The following is a 21,121-nucleotide window of genomic DNA, read 5'->3' on the forward strand; positions in this document are numbered from 1 at the left end:
AGGAGCACAGCGGCGCTGCTGGGAATGGGGTTTTGCCGCCTTCTCGGCCGACTGCGCTCCGCACGCGCCCCGGCTTTAGGGGCCGCCAGACGCAGAGGCAGATGGTGGGGCTGGAAGGCCCGGCTTGTGCGGTGTTTTCACTCTTCACGGCTGGAACCCTTCTCATCCGCCGGTTCCGTGTCTTCCTAACGAGGAGGTTAACCCCTGCGTGCCAGTCTCCTACATCGGCTGCAACAGCTCGCCACAAACCGGGCGCCTTGTGACAAAATGTGTTCTCTTGCCCTTCCGGGGCCCAGAACCACACTCAGGGCGGCAGGCGTGACTCTGAGCCTCCGGAGGGAAACTCTGCTCCGGGTCCCTCTCTCCAGCTCCTGGACGCGGGCGCCAACCCCAGCATCCCGGCCTGCAGGGGCGTCACCCCGGGCTCTGTCTCCTGCCTTCTCCCCGTGTGCTTCTCTGTGTCCAAATCCCCTCCCCTTAGAAGGGGTCCACCAGCTGGTCCAGTAGGATCGCATCTTAATTTGATGACATCTGCAAAAACCTTGTCTCCAAAGAAGGTCACATTCACGGGTGCGGGGGGGACGTGAGCCCTCCTTTCTGGAAGACCCCGTTCAGCCCACACACCCTGGAAGCAGAGACTACGTGCCCCGACGCTTGTTCATTCATCCGACGAGGTCATTGAAAACCTACTACGTGCAGAGCCATAGTCCTGACTCGGGGGTAGTGATGCTGCATAGGACACTCCTCCCTCTTAGAACGAGCACCCAGTGGGGACCCTGGCCACCCACAGAGAACCAAACACACGTCAGGCATACGCTTTAGACAATGAAAAGTATCAAGGACACAGTGAACCACGGGCGTGAGACAGGGAACCCCGGGCTGGGGGGGCGCCCCCAAATCCCCACCCTCATGCAAGTTCACCGTCAAAGGAGGGGCCAGCTAGCAAGTGATCGCAGAGCCCGGTGTGAAAGGGCGGCTGTGACAGTGCTGTGGGGGGCCAGGGGGAGTGCGGGCTCGATCTCCGTCTGACCAGGCAGGTCCAAGCACAGGGCCCAGAGATCCCGACAGAGCAGCACCCCCAGGGACGCCGCTCACGTCCCCACGTTTTCCCTGTTTGTTCTAATACCTCCCTGGGACAGAGGGCCAACCATTCCACCCCGGCCTCACATTTCAGAAAACGCGGATTTGGCTTGGCACCGCCAGCTATCGGCAGAGTCCACATTAAACCTTGTGGGGCGCCTGGGGGCTCAGTCGCTTAAGCATCCGACTTCGGCTCAGGTCATGATCTCGCAGTTCGTGGGTTCGAGCCCCGCGTCGGGCTCTGTGCTGACAGCTCGGAGCCTGGAGCCTGTTTCAGATTCTGTGTCTCCCTCTCTCTCTGACCCTCCCCTGCTCATGCTGTCTCTCTCTCTCTCAGAAATAAATAAAACATTAAACAAAATAAAGCAAAACTTTGTGGAAGCCAACCCTCAATAGGTCAGTAAAGACGTTAAAGGCAAACCACCAGCAACCGAAACACAAGAGTACGACCGAGAACACAGCACTAAGTGAGTTGTTTCCTCCCTGCGCAGGAGTCACGCCCGCCGCTATTTGCCCAAGCCTCCCCTCTGCTCCCACCTGCCGTGCACTAGGCTTCCCTCTCCTGGGAGCTTCTTGGAGACAGTCTATGCTCCGTGCTGACTTACGGAAACAAAATCTCCATTTTCCCCAAATCCCTCGGCACTCTGTTTGCTCATCCGAGATTTAGCGGGGCTGCCCCAGGGCCCCCCGTGACCACTCTATATTGCTTCTCTTTAACAGACACTACACAGTCCCCAGGTGGGCAACGGTTTCTGTGAATATAGTTAAGACCCGGAGAGTCATCTCTGCAGGACTTTTGGATTTGGGGAAGAATTTCTGCCTGTTTAAAAATTAGAGATTCAGAGCCTATCAATGAGTTAAGGGCATGTATTTGATTACGTATATACATAGTTTGAGGTCGTTGTAGAAGAGGTGATATAAATTACCTCTTTCAGATGTTTTGTCCCACCCGGAAGGAGTTAGTGTGCAGACAAGCTCAGTTTCCAGCAGAAGTCACAACGTAACGAAGGCGAAAATGTCCTATGCACCCCGGTAAGGTGAGGCTGGTAATGTAATATACCACCATGTGGGTTGGGCATTACTTTATAATTTCCTTTCCTGGCTTAGAACCTGGATTTCAGAGTCATGGTAGACCATGACGTCGGAGTTGTGAGATCAGAAGGAACACGCAGACTCACTAAGAAACTGTCGCCTGGTACAGAGCTGCCCATCCATCGGTCATTAGGCAGCTGTGGGCTCTGCCAGTGGCCTCTGCCCGCATATCTCAATGGTGACTCATCGAAGGCCAGGTTAGCTCACTTTGTAAACAACCCACAGCCCGATCCCCAGGATTCCCGGGAATCCTGAGTGTGGCGGGAATCCGGTCACTGGAAGAAAGATCTGCAGCAGCTCACATGAATCGTCCCAGAGTCCAGGACTTTAAAAGAACGTTATAGAATCAACCTCACAGCCCACGCATACTGTTGAAGCTCAGCACGGTGCATGACGTACTGTCCCCCAGGACGTGGCGTACGGACGGCTTCCCTAGCGCCTGGCTCGTACGACAGTCCCCCAACAGCCTCACAAGAAATCCACGCTTAGCATGTCTCAGGCTTTAGGTACCTTGAAAGATGGTGTTTTTTCTCGATCAACTGAGCGGTGGACATACACTCGTCCGTTCCTGTGATCTTCTACAGAAAACAGCCCCATCTCGGGGTACTCATCCACACCAGGTCCACGGATCAAAAATATGACTGACTCGTTATTAGACCTGTCATTGAACAGCTGAAAAGGCAAAAAATGGGGGAGAAAGGAAAATGAGAATAAGCCACAAGGCACACTGAAGATCAAGGCTAAGATGCACAGGTATTTTTAAAGCGTCATAGGGGCGCCTGGGGGGCTCAGTCGGTTAAGCGTCCGACTTCGGCTCAGGTCATGATCTCACGGTTCGTGGGTTCGAGCCCCACGTCGGGCTCTGTGCTGGCAGCTCGGAGCCTGGAGCTGCATCAGATCCTGTGTCTCCCTCTCTCTCTGCCCCTCCCTGCTCACGCTGTCTCTCTCTCTCAGAAATAAATAAAAACATTAAAAAAATAAAAATAAAGCGCCATGTCTAGTAGTTGCGCATTTGAGGATTCATCCTAAAGACATAGAAAGACATGCCAAGGTGCAGGAACGGGGGACGTGGCTGAAGTTTGGGAGCAGCACACATGTCCCTCCCTGGGAAAGAATCTAGAACGATACCCCTTCCCAGGGCACGGCCCAGTCTTTCAGGATTTACACACCCTGCCCCCGGAACGAGGCTGTGCCGTACTGTGAAACCGGAAAGGCAGCTTGCAGAACGATGCGCGTATCACCGTCCTGTTTTGTCAACACAGACTCACATTAGCGAGACTGTGGAGAAATATCTGGAAGGGTACATACCGAGGTGCTCACATTGCTGACCCCTTCAGGGAGACAGGAGACATACTCCTGCAGCTAACATTTACAAAGGGCTTGGCGTGAGCCAGGCTATGATAGGCCTCCCTTGCCCTCGCCTATTTAATCTTTACAGCAAGCCTATAATGGAGGTGCCCGCACGGCCTGTGCTGTGTAGACGGGGGCAGAGAGCATCTCTAACTCCTACATTAGGGATACGATGCCTCTGGAGCAGGAGCCCACTGTGTTCTGCTGACTCTCAGGAAGATATAGTTTTAACCACTGAGCCCTGAAAACTCTCTGTATGTTGTTGTTGTTGTTTTTTTTTTAAATAAAAGCAGGCATCTACTATTTTTATGAATACTGCAAAAAAATGAAAATTGTTTTACTTTTTTCTCGAGAAACCATAGGATGTCACAACTGTAGGGAATTAGTGACTCAGTACATAATTCACAGGTGCATCAGGTCAGGAGTGTCGTGGATGCGAATGACATGGGCCGGGTGGGAAAGTTCCAGCATTCTGACACCGTCACGTGACCACTTCGGTGCAACGGCTGGTGCTCAGCCTCCGAGTAGGCAAGGCAGCAGGGAGCGGTGGGGACTGTGGCTAACTCGAGCTCCACCTCGTTGTTGCTCCGTGTGGTCAGATTTTCCAGTTTTCAAAGACCTCTAAAATTACACAATTCCTAATACAATCTTCCTGTTTTCTCCGTTTTTTAAATTGTGGTAAAGCACACATATCATACGATTTACAATCCTCATCACCCCTGAGTGTGCGGGCCGGCGGAACTAAGCCCGCGCACACGGCTGGGCGGCCGCCGCCACCATCTGTGTCCACAGTGCTTTTCATCCAACCAGACCGGCACTCTGTCCCCATCAACCCGTGAGTCTCCATGACCCCCCCCCCCCGTCCTGCCAGCTACCTTTCTGCCCCCACTTCCCAGCCTCCGGTAACCACAATCTCCCTTATTTAAAAAAAAGAAAAAATACTTTTCTAAACTAAAGACTTTGCACGGGCCGAATACGGCGGGTCTGCGGGCTGGAACTGCCCAGCCCACTGCCAGCTGTGACTGACGTGCTCAGCTCACACTCACACGAAGGGACTTGCCGATGCCACCTCGTTGGTGGCGGCACCGTGGGCTCTAGACCCCCGTCCGGTGTTCCGCCCATCACTGCACCACGTGGGCCCCGAATACACAGCCTTTCGCGACGTAACCCTCCAGCCAGTCAGAGAGGGCGGCGGGGCTTCCTTACCTCACCGACAAGCTTGGGAAAGGGGCCTGGATCTTCCTCCTTCACTTCCAGGGTGGTAATAATCCATCTCCTCTTGGATCGCCGTAGGGGCCGGTGGCTCTCTCCCTGAAGTGACAGCGACCACAATAAGGAGGTAACGGCGAGGCGGCAGGCACTGGATTTGCATTATCTCCCTTGTCCTCACGACAGCTCTGAGGCTTAGGAATTAAAAGCGCCTATTCTCTTAAACTCTGCAGAGCCGTTTCTAGATGGGACGACATGTGCCACCCAATGATTTTACATGGGTTATAAGATCACTTCAGGGGCTATGCAGACAGGACATTAAAGATCACTGCCTACATGGGGCGCCTGGGTGGCTCAGTCTGTTAAACGTCCCAATTCAGCTCAGGTCACGATCTCACGGTTCGTGGGTTCGAGCCCCGCGTCGGGCTCTGTGCTGACAGCTGGGAGCCTGGAGCTGCTTCGGATTCTGTGTCTCCCCCTCTCTCTGACCCTCCCCTGCTCACACTGTCTCTCTATGTGCCGACTACGTGCAGACACCTGTCCTACGGCAGACACACAAACAGTCGCTGAATGAATGAGGTTACTCCCCCATGTGTCTCTCTGTCTTTCTAAAATAGTTTATGAACAAACTGAGGGTGGATGGAGGGTGTGTGTGGGGGGGAAATAGGTGATGGGCATTGAGGTGGGTACGTGCTGGGATGAGCACTGGGTGTTGTATGTAAGTGATGAATCATGGGAATCTACCCCCAAAACCAAGAGCTCACTGTGTACACTGTGTGTTAGCCAACTTGACAATAAATTATACATGAAAAAATGAAAGAGTTGATGAGAACATCTGCATTCGGTGCTGATAGGTCTTTAATGCCTCTTCGTCTATAACTCTCCCTTTTAACAAAGACAAGAAGAGAGAGAGATTCAGACTCAGATGTCAGGCTCAGAGACTTGTCAGGCGAAAGGCCACAGATGGAGTTTAGCCATCTACTTATTACAAACGAAGCTGCTTTCTGGGCACATTATTTTTTTTGTCCGCAAACGTGTAAGCTTTTTCAAAAATTACGGTTGACCTTTGAACAACGTGAGGGTTGGTCAGCTGCCCCCAGGGGCAGCCAAAAATCCACATATAACTATTGACTCCCCCAAAACTTTACTACTAACAACCTACCATTGGCCAGAAGCCTGACTGATACATGAACTGTCGGTTAGCACATATTTTGTATGTTATGTACATCATATGCCGTATGTGGTGAGGACAATGGCATCCAGAAAATCATAAGGAAGAGAAAATACATTTACAGCACTGTCCTGTAAAATAAATCTGCATGTAAGTGGACCCATGCACTTTAAACCCATGTTGTTCAAAGGTCAAGTGTATTCAATTAGAAAGTGAGCCGATCATGAGACAGGAAGGAGATATTCGCAAGGTGGCATGAGCTCACAACAACAATGATTGAGGGGCATGCCTGCCTCCCTGGACTGTCCAAAGCTCAAACGCTGGAGAAAGTTAAGTTCAATGTTTTAATTCCACAAAGAAGAGAACAGTGTGGATAAAGCTCTGGGCTAGCACCGGAAGGCTGATTTCTGATGTTCCCGGACTGTCCCTATTCTAGCAGACATAAAAGCATCTTCTGCAATTCTCTAGCAGTCCCTGGAGATTGCAAAAGGCCACATGTCATTAGTAATTTATTTTCTGCAAACTGACTATCGACCAGGAACTAAAAATCTTGAAATCGCAATGGAGTCTCTGAGTCCAGTGTGATTACACGTGACTTCGGAAGAAAGGGACTTCCGAACCCTACCTTTGTTTGACCAGCAAGATCATCATTTTCTTGTTGGAAGCTGTTGACGCTGTTGACCTTAAAAATAAAAATGGCGTGAATTAGTAGGGGATAGACTTCTCAGGACCTGCCTGAAGTCGCACAAGTCTTCTGGAATGAGGAAAGGAAGAAAAAGAACTTTATTTGGTTTTGATCAATATAATTTCTTGCTCCTTTCATCTCAGTTCAGAATCACCGCGTTTCCTCTGCAACCGTAGGGGAACTAACCAAAAGGATTCTCACAGAGTATCGCCGATACAGGCGACATCTAAGACCGTAACGCGGAGATCACAGTCTATTCCCGACGAACAAAGATGTATTGATGTGTCACGTGTAAATACCAAATGTTAACTGGTGGAGCGATCCAACTGGGCCTTTTTCCCTCCTTATTTTTAGACTTTATCTTATAAGAATCAATAAAATACTAGAAGTTGGTACTTTTCATTTATATAATGATTTACAATTAGGAATTATTTGTTTACAATTTACATCTCAACAAACTCTCCACCCACCAGAAAACACACACGCATGTACAGCAAGGTTGTTGAAATAAGACAGATCCTGTAGAGCTTGTCAGAACCAACACTGAACGAGCACGTGTGCGTGTTGACACACAGAAGTGTGTCCTCTAATCCACTCACTGTCACTGCGTACACCACGTCACTACGTGAACAGAGACAAGTTATTTACTCATTCTTCCGGGGATGGTCATTAGACTTTTTCCAGTTGTTTGTTATTACTATAATCAAGCAAAAAAAAAAGTGCTGTGGCAATAAGCATCCACGTGCATAGAGAAGATTTCTCCCGAGTGGCAGCTTTGTCTCACGGGGTCCAAGAATGAATCTCGTGGACAACAAAGAGTGAGCAAAGTGATAGAGTTTATTGAGGGGAAGTGCAAAGCTCTCAAGAGTGAGGGGTCCCAACTGGGGAGCCACCAAGGATTTGTGTCCCTGGCCTTTCACTGGAAACTTATCTGAAAGTTTATGAGACTCCACGCATGGCACCCGCCCAGGCGGGTCAGGAATATGTTTACCCTTTTTTTTCTCCTAAACCTACTGCTTCCTCAGCCTCCCACTTGCAGCTGCAGCCTGCCTCCCCAGGGCCCTTGTCTCTCCCTGCCTGGGGTTAACCCTTTCCCTATAGGTCTCCATCAGGGCCCACAAGGCCACGTGCTTCCTTAATGACTCTGGGGTAGCATTTGCCTGTCTCACTGTATGACATTTGCACGGATGGGACAAATCGCCCGAGCCTCAGCACCGAGGAAGCCAACGGCACCAGGTCCCCCGCACTATCTCCAGCAATACGCATGTGCAGGAAGAAAAAGAAGGAAGGAAGAAGCCTGTTGCATTTAAGAATGAATCACTTGACTGCTGACATCGCTTGAGAATGGGTGAAGCAGCAAAGATGTTAATGTTACTGCAGTGCGTGAGCACACATTTTCAGTACCCGTATTGACTAGGCGAGAAACACACACGTCAGAGGAGAGAGTCTCCAGGGAAGGGCGTGTGTGATCATGGAGCGCCCAGGTGGCTCAGTAGGTTAAGTGACCAACTTTGGCTCAGGCCGTGACCTCACAATTCATGGGTTCGAGACCCTGGTCGAGACCCTGTGCTGACAGCTCAGAGCCTGGAGCCTGCTTGGGATTCTGTGTCTCCCTCTCTTTCTGGCCCTCCCCTCTGAAAAATAAATAAACATTAAAAAGAAAAATTAAGAAAGTGTGTGTAGGGGATCGTTGGAGGCACCAGCTGAACGGGCCACTTCTTTATGGAGGAGCATTTGACTTGAAAGAGTGACTGACAAACCACATTGCCCAGGGTTGGGCACTTGACAGACAGCCCTTGGATAGCAAACAAGTGAGCCATCACTTCGAGGAAAATAGTGGCTAGTATCATGTTGCCAGTGATGAAACGTAAGCTTTTAAGCAAAAATTAGAATTTTGGAAAACTTGTGTCCGCTACAATGGGCTTCACAGCTTCCCAGTACTCACAAGAATTTTCTGACGATACTGGTGGAGATATTAATAAATGTGATTTTCTGATTTTGTAGAATGAAATATGTCAACATTTGGAAGATCTACATAACTCGATGAGCCAAGAGCTTCCTAACGATTAATGCATGACATTCCAAACTCATGCCCAGGTTAGAGTCATCCGAAAGGCAAGAGGGTCATGGCTTTAAGGTCAAAGAGCAGGGCAAGTTTATTAACCTGTGTTCAGATCCCACGTGGCAGCAGTTGTTAAAAAATACCACTTTGTCAGGTTTCATGTAATATCAAAGAAGGATATCCACAATTATCTGTTCAAGGCTGTTCAAATATTCCTCCCTTTCCATATGCATATAACTGGGTGAGGCCAAAATTTCTTCATGTCTTTTAACTAAACAACATGTACATTAGACTGCAGACTCAGAGAGGAGAATCTGGCCATCTTCTTTTAGAACAAGAGATTTGCAAAAACATAAAACAGTGGGGCGCCTGAGTGTCTCAGTCAGTTAAGCATTGGACTTCAGCTCAGGTCATGATCTCGCAGTTTGTGAGTTCGAGCCCTGCATGGGACTCTGTGCTGACAGCTCAGAGCCTGGAGCCTGCTTCGGATTCTGTGGCTCCCTCTTCTCTCTGCCTCTCCCCCACTCACGTTGTCTCTCTCTCTCTCTCAAAAATAAATAAACATTAAAAATTTTTAAAAATATATATAAAACAGTGCCACTCTTAAAGCTAAATGGAACCTAACATAAATATGGTTATTTTTCATAGAAGCATGTGACTTATACTTACATGCACTGGGTTTATTATCGTTAATGAACTCAGAAATGCTTACAGTTTTCCAGTCTGAACTTCTAACATGGTAAAGTCATCGTAAATAAAACCCACCCAAGGCCCAGCGCTTTGGGTGCTCAGGAGTGCTGGCGGGTGAGAAGGCATTCTGAGAGCCAATAGGCGACAGTCGCTACTCTGGGATTTGTACCTAAGTCTCTGGGACAGCGCGAGTGACTGTCACCCCCCTTGGTGGCCTTGCACCCGTCGGGTCCGTCTCTGCGGCAGCTCATGCCACTGCCCTTTGTTAGGGGTTTCACAGAACATGAAGACACCTTCTTCTTGTGTCCTTGCTATGTAAGCAGCCACCTTCCTCGTGGAGACGGACATCACTGGCTTGTCTTGTTTCATTAATGCCAAAGATAATAATAATAGTTGTTTCCTGCTACAGACTGCATTCAGCTGTACGTAAAGGAGAAGAATTTTTAAACTCTTGGAGTTCCAAAAATCTCAAGCATTGATTAGATCAGACAACAAATGCTTCTTTTGTGATTTGTGTTGGTAGTTTTAAATTAAGGGCTTAACCAGACATATAATTTTAAAATGGAGAAAATCGCAGTTCTTGCAAAAAAAAATGAAGAAATTCATTGTGTTTCTAAAACAGGCCAATTTCCAGGGGGCCCGGGTCACTAACAAGAAATATCTCGAGGTTTTGCCTCATTGCTGGCCTCAGTTTCCCCTTCTGTAAGTGAACGTGTGTGACCAGGTGCCTTTAAGGGCCGTCTCCAAAGGAGGGCTCTGTGCCTTCAAGTCACTCGGCAGCACGTGGACGGCTCAGCCAGCAGCCGCGTGAGAGCCGCACTGCAGGTGCTGAGGTGTGCAGACACCTGACATCTGCGTAGTTCGCGTCCCCCTCCACACCGCATGCCTGGCAAATTGTGCCATCTCGTCTGGGTGACAGGGGAGGACCAGAAACGGTTGTTCTTTGCTGGAATGATTTTGTGAGTGCGCTTATTACATTTACCATCCCTGCCAATTTTATGCAGTTGACCTAAAAAGGATACCATTTAAAAGATTTACATAGTGGGGGCACCTGGGTGGCTCAGTCGGGTAAGCGTCTCTTGATCAAGCGACTCTTGATCTTGGCTCAGGTCATGATCTCACAGTTTCATGAGTTTGAGCCCTGCATCAGGCTCTGCACTGTCAACTCTCTCTCTGCCCCTCCCCTACTCACACTGTGTCTTTCTCAAAATAAAATATAAACTTAAAAAAAAACGTAAAAAATAAAAAGATTTACATAATGTTTCTAGAATGTGGAGGGAACACTTTCTGGAGGCTGGTGTCTGGCTACAGCGCCCGGCTAACGCTGAGTGCACAGGCAGGCATTTTGCTGCAAGGGCCACGCACAAATCATATGCCAGGCGGTGCTGGCTGTGGGGACATCGAGTAAGGACGACCATGGGGTCTGGTCTGGCTGAGCGCCTGGGGCCTCACTCTGGTGGGAAATGCTCTGGGTACACGGAGGCTTCGTGTCTGCAGACTAAAGAACTAAGGAAGCCTGCATGGAAATCCTGAAAATCTTTTTTTTTTTTTAATGTTTATTTATTTATTTTTGAGAGAGAGGGAGAGAATATGAGCAGGGCAGGGGCAGAGAGAGAGGGAGAGAGAATCCCAAGCAGTTTCCGCGTTGTCAGCTCAGAGCCAGACGTGGGGCTCAATTCCACGAACCGTGAGATCCTGACCTGAGCCAAAATCAAGGGTTGGACACTTAACCAACTGAGTTACCCAGGCGCTCGGAATATATTTAATTTTTTCTTGCGAATTTGCATTCAAGGAGAATTTTTTTAAATAGAGGTATAACTGGCCAACACCATTATATTAGCTGCAGGTGTGCAACAGAATGGTCTGATATTTGTACATATTGCAAAATGATCACCACAATAAGTCTCGTTGACATTTGTCAGCACACGTAGTTACGGAACTGTTTTTCTCGTGATGAGAACGTGGAAGATTTGTTCTCTTGACGACTTTCAGGTATGCACCACGGTGTCTCTAAGCATGGCACCGCACCGGGCCCTTCTGTGGCCGGGAGCCATCCCGCGTGGGGCCCCCGAGGCAGCCCCAGGAGATTAGCATGCTTCCCGAGCGCGTTCTCCACACAGAAACGCAGGTGATCTTTAAAAGTGCAGACTTTGTCATGTCACTGGCTTCCCAGCGCCCTTCAGACAGAGTCCAGCCTGCTCCGTCCCTGCTGAGTGCCCGGCTTCAGCCCTGCCTCCCCGTCCCTCACCTTCTACAGTCCACCAACTGTTGCTCTTGAACCAGGAGCTTAGCAAACAAATCAGGCAGACCATTAGTGCTGAGAGTTCTTGAAAGATAACTCGATGTAGAACTTCCCAGAGTAAAAAACAGCAGCCACAACATAACAGACTTTGCTCATGTCTGACTTCCTTCTCTCAGACCCCCCCCCCGGCCCCCCGCTGCTCCGGGGAGCTGGGCACAGCCCAGACTGGAGGACTCAGGAGTCCTTGGGACCAGAAATTACCTAAGAGGAGGGGGCAGGACTCCCCTTCTGAGGGTTGTGGCTGCATCTGGAGCAAAAGTGAAAACCTGCCGGAGACTCACAAGTTCGTCATAAAGCGATGCCCCCCCGACAGTGGGGGTGGGGGTGCGGGGTGGGGGGTGGGGGTCAGAGGAAAACCGCTGTAGCAGGGCTCCACAGGGCGGGGACTGACTTTACATTTCAGACCAGAGAGGGGCAGTGGGTACCTGTTTTGGATGTCAGAGACGGTTGTCAGCCAACTTGGGGGGACAAGGAGAGGAGTGGGAAGGAATTGGGTTACTTACGGCCAATTCATCAAATAACTGAGCACCCACTGGGCGGAAAGCTCTTTGCCCTGTTAAGGGTCCAGAATGGAGATCGCTAACCCCCCTGCCTCCTACCACAGCACCTTCTTTTTGTCTGTCTCCATCCCCTGGGATCGGTAGAAAGCTGCTTTCAGTAAACACTGAATTACTACCCTCGCTCCAATGCCCGCTGCCCACCCTGACTCAACACGCCCTTGGACGCGAACGAACTTGCTTGGGCTCGGTGCTAATGCAACAGAGAAGAGGAAAACGCACCTCTGTCTTCTGACGAGACCGGTTAGGGGCAAGGGCAAGGCAAGGGAAAGATGGAGACAGACGATGATTCAAACAGGCTATTAACAGGATTCAACAAAGTATTGGAGACACAAGGAGAGTATGTTCAGTTAAGAACATTCACAACCTGATGGGGCAACGAGAGACCAAGAAAATCCTCCAAAGGCCACACAGCTGGGACTGAAGGAGGCACTCATGTCAGAAGCCGATTCACTGGAGTGCAGGCGCACATGGGTGCCCCCCCATCTTGTTTACGGGTTCATCCCCCACACCCGGCCCAGAGCAAGTATCCAGGAAATAGCTGTCGCGTGGGCGCTACGTGCAATCCCAACTTTCTGCCCCGCTGGAAAACCGGAAGGACCCCACCACGTGGGCACAACGGCCACGGCCATCTCCTCATTCGCTCTTCCGACCACAGGGCAGGGAGAACAAGCCTTGGCTCCGTTTACAGGTAAAGAAAATGAGGCTTAACAAGATCAAGTGAAAGCCGTAAGGGCCAGGCCACCCCCCCTGTCCAGATCAGCTCAGTCGGAGCCTCTAGGGGAGGCCCCTGGGCCTCCGGAGTTCTGCAGTGAACTAGAAGAGTCCAGCTCGAGCCACGGCGAGGACCAAGGTCAAGTGGTCAGCCCAGACCCCCGGCCGGAAGTGGACGAGCTGGATCGGAATGCTGAGCAAGCCGGTCAGACCCGCGGGCCCGGGGCCAGTCCCTCGGGGAGAACTGCGGCCGAGCCTCGCGGCTGCCCCTCCTGCCTGCAGAGGGCCTGGGGCAGGCGGTGAGGACGAGCAGACCCAACACTGAGTCGCCCAGGGTAAGTACGAATCCAGCTAGCCCTGTGCTCTCTAACCTTGATTCCATTCTTTGTATTTGCATTGGTGGTAGGGGGCAAGGGCTGGGTGTGGGGGCGAGGGGGTTACGCCCTCCCACCCTCCTCGGTCTGCTCAGATCGTCTGGGACATACACGGCTGAGATTTTCTCCGTCTTATTTGAGGCAGGAAGAGAAGTAGCCTTGGGAAGCTGGGGTCGACACAAATCTAAATGAAAATGCTGTGTACTGTTTAAACCAGTGTTAAGATAAAGTCACACCTTAGCCCGTCTCCACCACTGCCCCAAACAGGCTGTGACCCTGAACCAGCCCCTCCTTTGTATGCGTTTGGGAGCCCAGCTGCCAATGCCCCCCTACAAGCGTCCAGACCCCGGACTCTCCCGGCAGCTGCCCTCCTCGCGGGCAGAGCGCTCCCCGCGGCTCCTCTCAGCTGTGCTCGGCCAACGTGAGCTGTGCCTTCAGCCCCGCCGCGCATGGATCCCCACCTGGGTCCTTTTTTTTTTTTTAACATTTATTCATTTTTTGAGAGAGAAATAAGAGTGTAAGCGGGGAAGGGGCAGAGAGAGAGAGAGGGAGACACAGAGTCTGAAACAGGCTCCAGGCTCTGAGCTGTCAGCACAGAGCCCGACGCAGGGCTCAAATCCACGAACCGCGAGATCATGCCCTGAGCCGAAGTCGGATGCTTAACCGACTGAGCTGCCCAGGCGCCCCTCCCGCCCGGGTTCTGAGCACCTGCCCAGCTCACCTGTAGCAGCAGGAGCAGCAGCAGCACTGGAAGAAGTGGCGGTGAGGGGCGGGTCCTGGAGCCCATGTCCGAGCGGGGATGCACGCAGGCCACCGCAGGTCCCCCCGAGCCTCTGAGCCCCGATCCCTTCCCTCTCAGCCTGGTCCTCCCACCCCGCTTTGTCCCAGAAACCCTCGTCTCCTCCGGCTCCTCCTCTATTTATCAGAGCGCCTGGGCTGGGCTGAGACCTAAGCTTTAACCTCCTGATGACAATCAAGTTCCCGGGAAGGGAGTGGAGGGGAATAAAACGGCCCTGCCTCACACACATAGTTGCCGGGGTCATGGGCACAGAAGCCCGGCTGGGGCCTGACCCCAGGGGATTAGATCAGCTTGGGGAACATGACACCAGCACCTGTGGTTCGCTTGTTTGTCTTTACTTCTAAGTGGAATGTCTTGTGATCGCTTCCTGAAGCAGGATATTTCAGGGACTATTTCCTACGGCCCCTATGCTTTGAAACAGAAGGGGCACAAAAGGTCCCCAAGAAAGAATAACTTATCTTTACTGGGGGGTGGGGAGGAAATGCAAACACCTTTCACTTTCCAAAGCACCAACCATCTTTATCCCAACCATGCCTCAGGGCTCTGAGGTTTACAGACCTTTGCTACCAAAGTCTCTGCTAAGCTTAGCTGACTCTGCAACTTTAGGATTGAAGGAGGGAGAAGAGAGAGAGAGAGAAAGAGAGAGAGAGAGAGAGAGAGACGCCCTACGGGCAGGGGCTCTGTGCCAAACTGGTGGGGTTCGCACTAGACCACAGGCAAAAGGCGCAGGTAAGGATTCTACCCAAGCCGCACTTAAGGTTGCAGTGATTGGGCCTTAATGAGGGGCGCCTGGGTGGCTCAGTCAGTTAAGCATCCAACTTCGGCTCAGGTCATGATCTCTCACTTTGTGGGTTCGAGCCCTGTGTCGGGCCCTGTGCTGACAGCTCAGAGCCTGGAGCTGCTTCAGATCCTCTGTCTCCCTCTCTCTCTGCCCCTCCCCTACTTGCTCTCTGTCTCTCAAAATAAAACAAAGACATTAAAAAAAAATTTTAAATGAACTTGGAGATCCATTAATCTGATCACCTTAACATAGCACCTTGTTACCACAACACCTTCTTTAAAATAGTGAACAGTTCTTTAGTGGACGGAGAAGGTAGCCTTTCTTCCTGTCCATTCATGGCTCTGTGAGATGCTGTTGAATATTGTAATGTGACTAGTCTATTATCTCAATCCAAAATAACAGTTTATTATTGAAAAGAGTAACAAGTATAATTTTAAGATTTGTAAATATTTCCCGTGCATAAATAGAAACAGAACAATAATTATCGAATTTATAACTTTATGCTTATTTTCAAAGTAGGTATTTTACTCCATGGTATTCCATTGATTCTACTGAACTTTTGATTAAATTAGAATCATTAATTCAGAATTTATCAACTGGAAAATGAGACCATGTGGAACATTTGTGGGAGTAACAGAAGACACAATCTGGGCTCCCCTTTCCTGGAATAATGCTGAGGGAGATAAGAGAGAGCCAGAAAGACAGTGTTCTGACCCCCAAGGATCTGGGGGGGGGCTGGGGAAGACAGTGTGCTGACCCCCCAAGGATCTGGGGATGCTGGGGAAGACAGTGTGCTGACCCCCAAGGATCTGGGGGGGGCTGGGGAAGACAGTGTGCTGACCCCCAGGGATCTGGGGGGGGCTGGGGAAGACAGTGTGCTGACCCCCAGGGATCTGGGGGTGCTGGGGAGGACAGTGTGCTGACCCCCAAGGATCTGGGGGTGCTGAGGAAGACTGTGCTGACCCCCAGGAATCTGGGGTGGGGGCTGGGGAAGACAGTGTGCTGACCCCCAAGGATCTGGGGGTGCTGGGGAAGACAGTGTGCTGACCCCCATGGATCTGGGGGTGCTGGGGAAGACAGTGTGCTGACCTCCAGGGATCTGGGGGGGCTGGGGATGACAGTGTGCTGACCTCCAGGGATCTGGGGGGGCTGGGGAAGACAGTGTGCTGACCCCCAGGGATCTGGGGGGGCTGGGGAAGACAGTGTGCTGACCCCCAGGGATCTGGGGGGGCTGGGGAAGACAGTGTGCTGACCCCCAAGGATCTGAGGGGGGCTGGGGAAGACAGTGTGCTGACCCCCAGGGATCTGCGGAGGCTGGGGAAGACAGTGTCCTGACCCCCAGGGATCTGGGGAGGCTGGGGAAGACAGTGTGCTGACCCCAGGGATCTGGGGTGGACGCTGGGGAAGACAGTGTGCTGACCACAGGGATCTGGGGGGATATTGAGGAATTGCAATAAAGGATTCTGCTTTTATGTTTGGTTTCAATAGAAAGAAATTGGTATTCTAATGTATTAGAAACAGCCACATTTTCAACCTCCTGAAACATTTAAAAATAACTGAGCAAGACGTCATTTTCCCATAAGGCGTCCTTCTCTCATTTGGGTTGAGTGACGCTGGGCCTCACCTGCCACATGTCCCCGGTGAGTCAGAACTAGAAGGTGTCAGGGGCGCCCGGGGGGCTCCGTCGGTTCAGCGTCCGACTTCGGCTCAGGTCATGATCTCGTGGTTCGTGGGTTCGAGCCCCGCGTCGGGCTCTGTGCTGACAGCTCGGAGCCTGGAGCCTGTTTCAGATTCTGTGTCTCCCTCTCTCTCTGACCCTTCCGTGCTCACGCTGTCTCTCTCTCAGAAATAAATAAAACATTAAAAAAAAAGAACTAGAAGGTGTCAAAATTCCCTTTGTGCCCTGAGCCTCTGTGACTGCAGAGAAGCCCGGCTAGCGTTCCTGTGTTCACAGTGTAGTAATGCTTTGCAGCCACACGGTGGCAGCCTCCGGATCAATGAACACCCTTGAATGAAATGTGGTTGAAAGATAAAGGTGCGGGAGGGTGAAAAGGAAGGAACGAACCGCAGCGAATTATCTGGACTTCACGGTCTCACCTTGAGGTGTTCAAGGGGTGCCCAACCAGCACAAGTTCTCAGCATTGTAAAAAAGTATTTAAATATTTATTTTTGAGCGAGAGGGCAGAAAGGGAGAGGGACAGAGGACCCGAAGCAGGTTCTGAGCTGTCAGCACGGAGCCTGACAAGGGGCTTGAACCCACAAACCACGAGATCATGACCTGATCTGATGCCGGCCACTTGACCGACTGAGCCACCCAGGCGCCCCTCAGCACTTTTTATAGTGATAAGCACACTGTGAGTGCCGCTAAAGGTTAACTTTGTCTTGGATTTATCCATGTCAGTCAAGGTTCCCGCAACCGCCAGGCTTCATTTTCAGGGTACTTAGTGAAGGCAGCTTAAACATGTCCCTTCTCCGTCTGTGCAGAGAGAAGCGTGTGGACTGGTCCCGCCATCCCTCCAGCCTCCCCCCTCCCCCTGTGCCCTGTGGGTGGATGTGAGGGGTCACGGGGCAGGGGGTCGGCTGCCGTGAGCTTGCCTCATACCAGGGAGGGATGCGAAGCTTTCTTCCATCTCGGGAAATCAGTGGGTGGGGTTTTCCAGTGAATGGAGTCACTGGGAATGGGTGGGGGTGACGGCAAGGCTGTGGGCCGGGCGCCCCATCCCAGCTCCGCTGGGACAGGGCAGTGGCTGACCAGGCCCTGTGTCCAGCCGAGGATCCGGGACGTGTGGTGTGGCCGACATCAGGACCTAGAGAGGGCACCGGAAAATGCCCTATGATGTGTTTATCTGGCGTGCCGGGAGGCGGACTTTCCCACACGGGCCAAGTCAATGTCAACGGAGGAAAGCGTGGGGCACGAGCCTTCTTCCCACCTCCCGAGGGGGCTGCTGTGCGCGGGCGGAGACGGGTCTGGTGTGTGACTCTGGACGCCTTCTGCCCAGAGGCGAACCAGCCTCAGTGAAAGTGTGGAGGGCAGTCTGTTAAAGAGGAAACGTGGCTGCTTCTGCCTCAGCGTCCCCTGTCTGTGTGGAGGATGGAGGGCCCAGGGGAGGGGGAGTGGAGGCGGGCAGGAGGGCAGTAAGAGAAGAGCAGGCCAAGCACCATCACCCCCCCCCCCCCGCCGGCCCTGACTGCTCACCTGCTAACCAGGAGGCAAGCTGGGGGGGAGTGGACTGATAGGCACTCCCCCCCCCCCACAGAAGATTGCCCACGTCGGAGCTGAGGGACTCAAACAGTCTGCTTTGAAGTCAGAATCAGGGGCACCTGGGCGGCTCAGTCAATTGAGGATCAACTCTTGATTTCGGCTCAGGCCATGATCCCAGGTCTCTGGGATTAAGCCTCAAGTCAGGCTCCTCTCTGAGTGTGGAACCTGCTTGGGATTGTCTCCATCTCTCTCTCTCTCTCCCTCTCTCTCTCTCTCTCTGTCTCCCCCCTCTATCTCAAAAATAAAAAATAAATAAAACTCAGATTCAGAACAAATTAAATGGCTCCTGGTGAGGCTTCCCCGTGGTTGGCACTTTTCCATGAATGGCCCCTTATATAAAATTTATTATCCTATCAAAAGGTTCTCAATTCAAAGTCCTGTTTCTCCAAATTCACAAGTCTTGGAATAGTGTCCAGCAGAGTTAAGGAATGAAATAGAACAATGACAAAAACCCCAGCCCAGCCCTGCCACGAAGAATGACCACTGCTCACCAAAACACAGAGCAGTGACGCGGGCGCCCTGGCCAGGGACCAGAGGCAGGTGGAAACCGGAGGGCGGCAGGTGCTGGGGGGAGGCGGGCGGGCGGGCGGGCGAGGGGGGCACAAGGCAGGCAACGGGCTGGGAGCTGTGGCATCTGCAGAGGGAGCGTTAGGTGTTCACTGCACGGGTCTCTCAACTTCTCTGTGTGTGTGAAGAGTTTTACGGCACGGTGTTGGGGGAAGATATCAGAAAAGTGATTTGACTCCAGCACTGAAAAATGCAACTTATTACTAAGTGTACTCTGAGCCTACTAGACATATTGTGTGTCTAACACTGTACCCAATACCTACCGAGAGCAGGCGTCACGTGAGAATAAAATAATTGGTCATTTGTATTTCCTGGTCTGCTGTAAGGGACTGAGACATTTTTATCTGTTCTATGTTGATGCTTTCATAGTCGCACAGGCTGATGAGAAAGTGTGGTCCTTATGTTTTAGTATTTTGTCAGCCACCAAGAGCTGCGGCCAGAACATTCCCTTGGAGAAATTTTCATCTCTTGCCCTGATTTGTTCAACCAGTGGTTATAGATGAAAGGGTGGGGAGTGGTTAGAAACGCTGCCAAATATAACAGATTGAATTGTTTCTCGCTTTTTGCAAGTATATTTTATACTAATTATACTGATAGTAGACATACCAAGCTCTTTTCTTTTTCAGTGATTTATGTATATAAATATTTTTATGCTTTTTCAGGAAAGAGGAGAGAGAGAAAGAGATAGAGAGAGAAAGTTGGGGCTATTTCATGTCTCCTCCCACATCAAAACTGTCCTGTTGAGGGGAAAAAAAACATAGTTCCTTAATTAGAACATCTTCAGCTAAACTTGGGAGACTGTTCATCTCATTATTCTGTAAGACCTATAAGTAAAAAACATTTCGTTCCAGCAGTTAGAAAGCTGAGCGACACAGGACGAAAGCAAAGCCTTCCCTTTCTTTCCCCTTGCGGTGCGGGGGGCGGGAATGTTGCCAGACAGGAGTTTGGGGGCCAAGCTTGGTGACAGGCAGTGGTGACTCTTGTAAAGCTGGCAGCCGGCATGATGAAGGCGGCGGGAAGGCCAGCGGAGGGCACGGTGAGGTTCTCACGCCTGAGAAGTGGCAAGTGACAATTCTAGGGGCACCTGGGTGGCTCAGTCGGTTGAGCATCTGACTGTTGACTTCAGCTCAGGCCATGATCTCACTGCCTGTGAGTTCGAGCCCCGCATCGAGCTCTGTGTGGACGGTGAGAGCCTGCTTGAGATTCTCTCTCCCTCTCTCCCTCCGCACCTCCCTTGCTTGTTCTGTCTCTCTCTCAAAATAAATAAAACTGAAATAAAATGGGGGCGCCTGGGTGGCTTGGTTGGTTGAGCGTCCGACTTTCGCTCAGGTCATGATCTCGCGGTTCGTGGGTTCGAGCCCCGCGTCGGGCTCTGTGCTGACTGCGAGCTCGGAGCCTGGAGCCTGTTTCAGTCTGTGACTCCCTCTCTCTCTGACCCTCCCCTGCTCACGCTGTCTCTCTCTCTCTCTCCTAGAAATAAATAAAACATTTAAAAAAAAAACTGAAATAAAATGTTCGCACTCTTTTAAAAAAATTTAAAAAATAATAAAAGCAGAAGGTGCATGAATGTAAGGGAAATGTGCTTAACGTGGACGTGTTCCAAGAACCCTGAGTTGCTTATCACTCGCTTGCCCCACAGATTATCAGAGGCCATAAATCAAGCCACTTAGTGACCTATTATTGGGCAGAGAGATAGCAGTGCCCGTAAGCTCTGGAGAAAATAGGACACAGATAAACAGAAGCACTTGTTAGCTGGGCCAGAGTGCAGGAAGTCCAGCCGGGGGTGCGTGGTCAAAGCAGTCGTTTCAAATTTGCAGACATTTTTGTTTAATGTTCATTTATTTTTGAAGGAGAGAGAGACAGAGTGTGAACGGGGGAGGGGCAGAGAGAGGGAGACACAGAATCGGAAGCAGCTCCAGGCTCTGAGCTGTCAGCACAGGGCCCGACGCGGGGCTCGAACCCACAGACTGGGAGCTTGCGCTGCCACCTTAAATACCACCTCCCGCTGAACACAGAAGATATCCAGCGTGGGGGTGGGGAGCCACTTCTGTGAAGTTACTAGGAAAAGTATAATAAATGGTTGTGGTTGTTTTGCAGATTTAAGTCCAGGCCTTAATGAGATAAGAGTTGATAAGTGTTCCTAGAGATTTCCTCATCTTCTTCCTGGTACCAAAGGGAGGCAGCCTTACAGATGGCGCCCTCCCCCGCGTGTCTTTTACAAAAGGGTAACTTCTGCTCAGTTTTCAGAGCTTTTCCTCTGTGTATGCTGTTTCTTAAATAAAATCAGCCTGAAATAATCCCTATGTGAACGAGGGGTATTTTGGGATGGCAAACTCAGCTTCTCTGTACCCTCTTAGGGTTCTTTTTGGCTGGTCCTGAGGATTAAGTTGACATAAGACAGATCAGAGGGACAAAAGCAGGTAAAT

At 51.1% G+C, this 21,121-nt stretch overlaps 1 protein-coding gene across 1 annotated transcript in view; it reads right to left on the minus strand.

Moving 5' to 3' along the window:
• CDH26 (cadherin 26) overlaps positions 1–14,073 on the minus strand; it is a 43,021-nt gene extending 28,948 nt beyond the window's left edge. Inside the window, exons 1-4 of the mRNA XM_039237047.1 lie at positions 14,008–14,073; positions 6,528–6,584; positions 4,729–4,833; positions 2,683–2,844 (exon numbers count right to left, since the gene is read on the minus strand). Coding sequence (XP_039092978.1) covers positions 2,683–2,844; positions 4,729–4,833; positions 6,528–6,584; positions 14,008–14,073 — 390 coding nt within the window. The remainder of the gene's footprint in view (positions 1–2,682; positions 2,845–4,728; positions 4,834–6,527; positions 6,585–14,007) is intronic.
• Positions 14,074–21,121: the final 7,048 nt, after the last annotated feature.

This window comes from Hyaena hyaena, unplaced genomic scaffold, assembly GCF_003009895.1.
Source record: "Hyaena hyaena isolate Hyena2069 unplaced genomic scaffold, ASM300989v1 scaffold_118, whole genome shotgun sequence".
Lineage (NCBI taxonomy): Eukaryota > Metazoa > Chordata > Mammalia > Carnivora > Hyaenidae > Hyaena > Hyaena hyaena.